Source organism: Benincasa hispida, chromosome 10, assembly GCF_027475165.1.
Source record: "Benincasa hispida cultivar pf3 chromosome 10, pf3_genome.v1.1, whole genome shotgun sequence".
Lineage (NCBI taxonomy): Eukaryota > Viridiplantae > Streptophyta > Magnoliopsida > Cucurbitales > Cucurbitaceae > Benincasa > Benincasa hispida.
The window spans coordinates 26,721,941-26,727,180 of NC_143487.1; the positions used below are offsets into that span (position 1 = coordinate 26,721,941).

At 38.7% G+C, this 5,240-nt stretch overlaps 1 protein-coding gene across 1 annotated transcript; it reads right to left on the minus strand.

The window, feature by feature from the left end:
* Positions 1–237: 237 nt before the first annotated feature.
* On the minus strand, positions 238–4,752 carry LOC120088054 (uncharacterized). Its single transcript, XM_039045084.2, has 4 exons — positions 2,859–4,752; positions 2,582–2,748; positions 1,996–2,219; positions 238–1,632 (listed from the first exon to the last, which is right to left on the minus strand). The coding sequence occupies exons 1-4, from the start codon at positions 4,105–4,107 to the stop codon at positions 927–929; spliced, it is 2,346 nt and encodes a 781-aa protein (XP_038901012.1). The 5' UTR covers positions 4,108–4,752; the 3' UTR covers positions 238–926.
* Between the last annotated feature and the right edge of the window lie 488 nt (positions 4,753–5,240).

Below are 5,240 nucleotides of genomic sequence, written 5' to 3' on the forward strand. Positions count from 1 at the left end.
CACAAACTTTAATTATTCTAGACATTTATATCCCAAGAAATTAAAAATTCATACCCATAAAATCGCCTCGTGTAGTTTTGAAACTATGGAGTCTTTGTTTAAAAGAAAAGACAATTTAATGGTACTTTTGTCATGTAGCAAGTAATTAAATCAATAAACCATAGGGATGAACAAAGAAAAGAGAGAAATTGACATATTTATAAAATAAGAATGGAGGTTATAGGGGAAAAAAAAAGGTGAAGTTAAGAGATGATTCCATTGTTTGTATCCACAACAACTACATAGAACCATCAAATAATTGAGAAGACAGACAAATTTAATGTCATTACAGTTTTCCTTTTCACATTCATTTCTGTCTGTCCTTTTTAGTTGTGCTGCATCATTTTCTTCTCCTCCTCTTCCAATCAGAATCAAAACTCTTCTCATTTTCATCTACTTTCTTTACAAAAAAGAAAAAAATATCTTTATATACAATGACAAGTAACCAAAAAACTATACCAATTACATGTAATGATCATACCATCCCAGCTCTCCAATCACCTTGTATTTTGCTTGAATCCTTCATTTTAGCTGACATGAACTCAATGCATTTCTCAACTCATAACCCATACATTTGAATCCTTCATTTTAGCTGACATGAACTCAATATGGCACAAACTTCCTCGTCGCCTTGTCTCAACTCATAACCCATGCATTTCTTAACCCTCGTACTGAGAAACTGAACCACGTCAAGTTCACCGGCCACTAGCAGACACATTCTGCTGAGATTCGAGGGTTTGTCTGCAGAATGTAACTGCCATTTCAATATGATGTCTAGCGACTGCATGGTTCACGACCAAGTTCATTACTTCAGTCCCTAGTGCAATATGGCCAAGTTTGGCAGTCTGATGGTGATTCAAATCACAAGTAGAAACAAGTGATCTTCTTCATGCTCTTGTCTTGGCAATTTCTTCGGCGCTTCGTTGCAAAAGATCTTCGTATGCTTTCATGGAGTCTGATGCAAAGCTCTCGAGGGCCTCGAAAATGAATTGCAGATCTGCCTGCAGGCTGCGGCTATTGCTACTGCCAGCTCCATGCACATGTTCAGTTACTAGAATCAGTTTCTTGTCTAATGCCTGAATCTTTTTTTGCAACTTTTGGTCATCTCTGTCGATTTTTTTCACTTTCCTTTCGAGATCCTTGTTCGTTATCATTGTTTGACGCACTTCTTGCTTATCATGCTCCCATATTTGAAGCACGCTCTTAGCAAAAACATGCATAGAATCAATTACCTTCTTCTCAGAGAATCTGTCCAGACCTTGTGACCATTGATTGCAGATTACAAAAATGGGTGGTGCACCAATTCTGCTGGGTGAGAAAGGAACGATTCCATCTGCTGATTCTTCAGGCTCATACAGGAGACATTTCAGAAGCCAATTATTCAAGGATCTCACAAAATTTTTCTGGGCACTTATCCAACTCGAGAAACTAGTTGTCCAGCTAATGAGCTCGTGATCAAGTTGTAGTGTCACTCGAAGATCGACATCACTAGGCTTTCCACCAGATCTAATATGGCCTAAACCACGCGATTCTTTAATCGCTTGAAACTGAGCATGATGGCATTCCAGCATACCTTTCCACATCCTAGTTAACCTACAATCAAGATGCATTCCACCGTTTTAACGCCGAGGAAACAATGTTTGAGCAAATGAAATAGGCAAGATCAGAGAAACATAATAACATTCTCGTATAATATACTACAGAAACATCCAAAAACGTATTGAAGAACCGACAAATTCTTTAAGAATATACATTAAAAATAAAAAAGCAATCCAGTATTGGCGGTATTGTACTAAGACAGGAAAAACCGATGTATATCACATTACATGATGCATTCGCAATGGATAGACATGGAAACCATCAAATTCAAGAAAAGAAAATTTGATGATGCTTTTGAATGGCATCAAATATCAATGTGTGAAGTAAAGCAAACAAAGAATTGAAGAACCCAATTACCCCTGGATCAGTTCATTCACTTGTGGCCAGAGCTCTTCATCCCTAATCTTGTTTATTGTCTCAGAAATCTTGTCAACAACCTGAATTGCAATTTTTAAGTTCGTTGCCAAGGTATTTATGGACGTCTGAGTGGCCTCAACTTTCTGGGCCTCAGCACCCCTCTCGTGCAAACGTTTTAGCTGGCGGCGCTTCTTGTCATGGGTCATTCGCATCTTTTCCTCTCCCTGGAGAAATGTATAAACATACATTTTTCAGTAAAGATGATAAGCGAACAAAAGAATGTAGACATGTCTGCCTCCTAACCTTGCTAAATTTTCAGTGTAAAATCAATACAATCAATGTCATGACCGACACTTAAATGCTTTACATTTCTAAACCATAAAAAGACTCAGCCAGAAAGTTTGAATGGAAACCATTCTGAGTACAGAATCACCTCTGTGTTTAGACAAAAAACAAAGCTATGACACCATATTGTTAGATATAGAAAGTTCGAATAAACTAGCATTAGGAAGAGCATAAGGATTCAGCTTTCTAAACAATTCAGCTGTAAAAGTAGCTTAAATCCAAGAAGAAAAACACACATTACCTTCACTTCATTATAAAGTTTCTTCTCCCACATATACAACTTCTTCAAGGTAGATGAAAGATTTCCAGATCTCATTCCCATATCCTCAACAAAAACAACTTCAGCAACGCCAGCTCTCGCAGAGGACTTTGCCCTCCTCCGTGTAGCGGGAGGTCGAGCCAAGAATGCTGATACATATAAAACCCATCAACATCTTAGAAAACACACCTCCATGAATAAACATTAACTTGTTTTCAATAAAAAGTACTCAAAACAAAGGATTCCTCTGAACTCTTACCATGTTTACGCTGATGAGGAAGCTGCCCCATCTCCAACATTTTGGCAATTTCATCTCCAAACTCTGAGGCTTTCTTGAACAAAACTTCAATTTCTCTAACCACCTCATAAATATCCCTTGAACCAACTCCTGCCCCTTTCAATGTTGCAGCAATAGCAGGAGCTCCTTTTCCATGGTCCTCTAGTTTTTTATCCTTCTCCACAACCTTCTTATCAACAACTCCCAACTCATATTGCACAGCGTCATCAACCGCGAAGCCCTCGGCGACGTTCTTCTTGTTCATTATCTTCAATTGGTCGTCCGCCATCGCCTTTGAGTGCTTCTCGCCGCCGTCCTCGGCGAACTTCTGCTCACCGTAGACCTTCTTCACAACCTCGGGTTGGTGATATCGTACATCTTCCAATTCGGGAATTCCCTCTTCCTCTCTCACTTCCCTTGGATCCCTGCCCGGCGTGTAGCCGCCATAGTAGTTCGTCATCGCCGGAGTCTCAAAGAAGTTAAATAAATCCCAGGTAGAGACTCTCGGCGGAGAGGGAGGCGGCGGTGGCGGCTTTGAGGAAGAAGCCGGAGGTAGCATATTCGACATACCCCCATAAGCGGGAGGCGGCGAAGAACCATAATACACACCGCCATAACCACCGCCATAAACACCGCCATAACCACCGCCATAATTTGGATACCCATTATTCGAATAAGGATGAAGATAATTAGCAGAGGAAGAAGAAGATTCACCCATATGATAAACCCTCTCTGAACTAACTGGCACCTGCTGATGCACCACCGACGGCATCGCTTTGTTCTTCATATAATTGATCTGCACATATCCACCACCGCGATTCCCATCTGGGTAGTCAAAAAAATCGTCGTGGGTTTGGTGCAAAGACGAAGAGTGGTCGGAATGGTGAAAGGAACTGGAATCGTCGTCGGAATCGGAGTGTAATTGAAGATGGGAACCGGAATTGGAGTGAGATAAACGATGAAGAGGAGAATTAGAAGGTTCAAGATCAGGATCGCCCTTTCTCTGAGGAGGAAGCTTGAGCTTAGACGAAGAAGAGGGGTCGGAATAATCATAACCCGGTTCAATAAAATTGTGCAAAGATTTGCCAACCCCTTGAAGAGAGAGAATATAAGTGGTGTGAGCCTGAGCGAACGCTTGCCGAAACTGAATGGCTTCGTTAAGAAAAGCGCAACGCTCACGACAGAGCGAAACCGCAGGAAGATCGTCGAGCTTAGAAGTGGCACAACCCATGAAAAAAAATCTCTGTAAACAGCGAAGAATCAAAGAAAGACAGAAAATCCCACAACCCCAACTGGTGTTTTTCGTGTTTCTATTAGCGAAGAAACATGTTGAGAGATCTGGAAAAGAAAGAGGAAGAAGAAGAAGAAGAGGGAATGTAGAGTGGCCGTACGTGGGGGGTTATTCTTATCTGGAAGAGGAAATTGAGCTTTGATAAGGATGAAAGGCGACAAAGGGGATTGGATTGAGATGAGTACGAGAATGGTGGATTTGGTTATGGAGTTTAGTTTCGATTAAACAGAGGGATTTCGATTAAGAACAGAGTTATGTATTTGTTTGTGAAGATGAGGAGATGTTGGATTTGGACTGAAAATCTTGAAATTTGGGAATTGGAATTGGAATTGGAATCTGGAATTTGGAATTTGGAATTGGGGGATTTAGTTTGACCGGAAGTTGACCACTCAGCCGCCACTACTTCGTTCTCTGCTGCTGCAACCCTGCAAAACAGAAACTTTTTCTTCTCGTATTGGTCGTTATACGAAATAATTAATTAATTAAAAAAAACCTCGATGTCAATTTCGTAATTTCCCCTTCTATGGGGCTTTTCTTCTTCATTTCCCCACGTAGTGGCGTTTCATTGTCAAGGGAGTTTCTTTTTTAAAGGGAGTTTCTAATTTTTAGTTAATACATATTTTCACTTGTACGTATTAAATTTGTAATGACATGTCAATGTGTTTACATTTTCATGGTTTCATATTTCTATTATTAAAAAAAAAACCGTAAGCATATGAATATAATATATATAAATAAATATTTAACTAGCTTTTAGTGTTTTTAATTCTTTTAAAAAAAATATATTCATCGACATCGACATTCTATCAATATTTTCACTAACATTTTTATAAAATTGATATTTCAAATTTTTTATCAATATCGACATTTTAAACGTTGTTTGTATGCTTTAAATTAAAAAAAGTATATCTTTTTTTTTTCTTTTCTTTTCTTTTCTTTAATCCATTTTAAGTATGTATAAAAGACTTGTATGCATAAAAAAATAGGGCAAATATTAATTTATATTCCTAAATTTTTGGGTTATATCAATTTGAACCTAAACTAATAAGTGTATCAATTTAAATCATCCATTA

Excerpts from the sequence above, each read along its gene's own strand:
- LOC120088054 (XM_039045084.2), bottom strand. The coding sequence starts at position 4,107 with ATGGGTTGTGCCACTTCTAAGCTCGACGATCTTCCTGCGGTTTCGCTC. Across the intron at positions 2,749-2,858 it reads TCCTCATCAGCGTAAACATG|CATTCTTGGCTCGACCTCCC; the intron begins GTAAGAGTTCAG and ends TATATGTATCAG. Across the intron at positions 1,633-1,995 it reads GTGAATGAACTGATCCAGGG|GTTAACTAGGATGTGGAAAG; the intron begins GTAATTGGGTTC and ends TCTTGATTGTAG.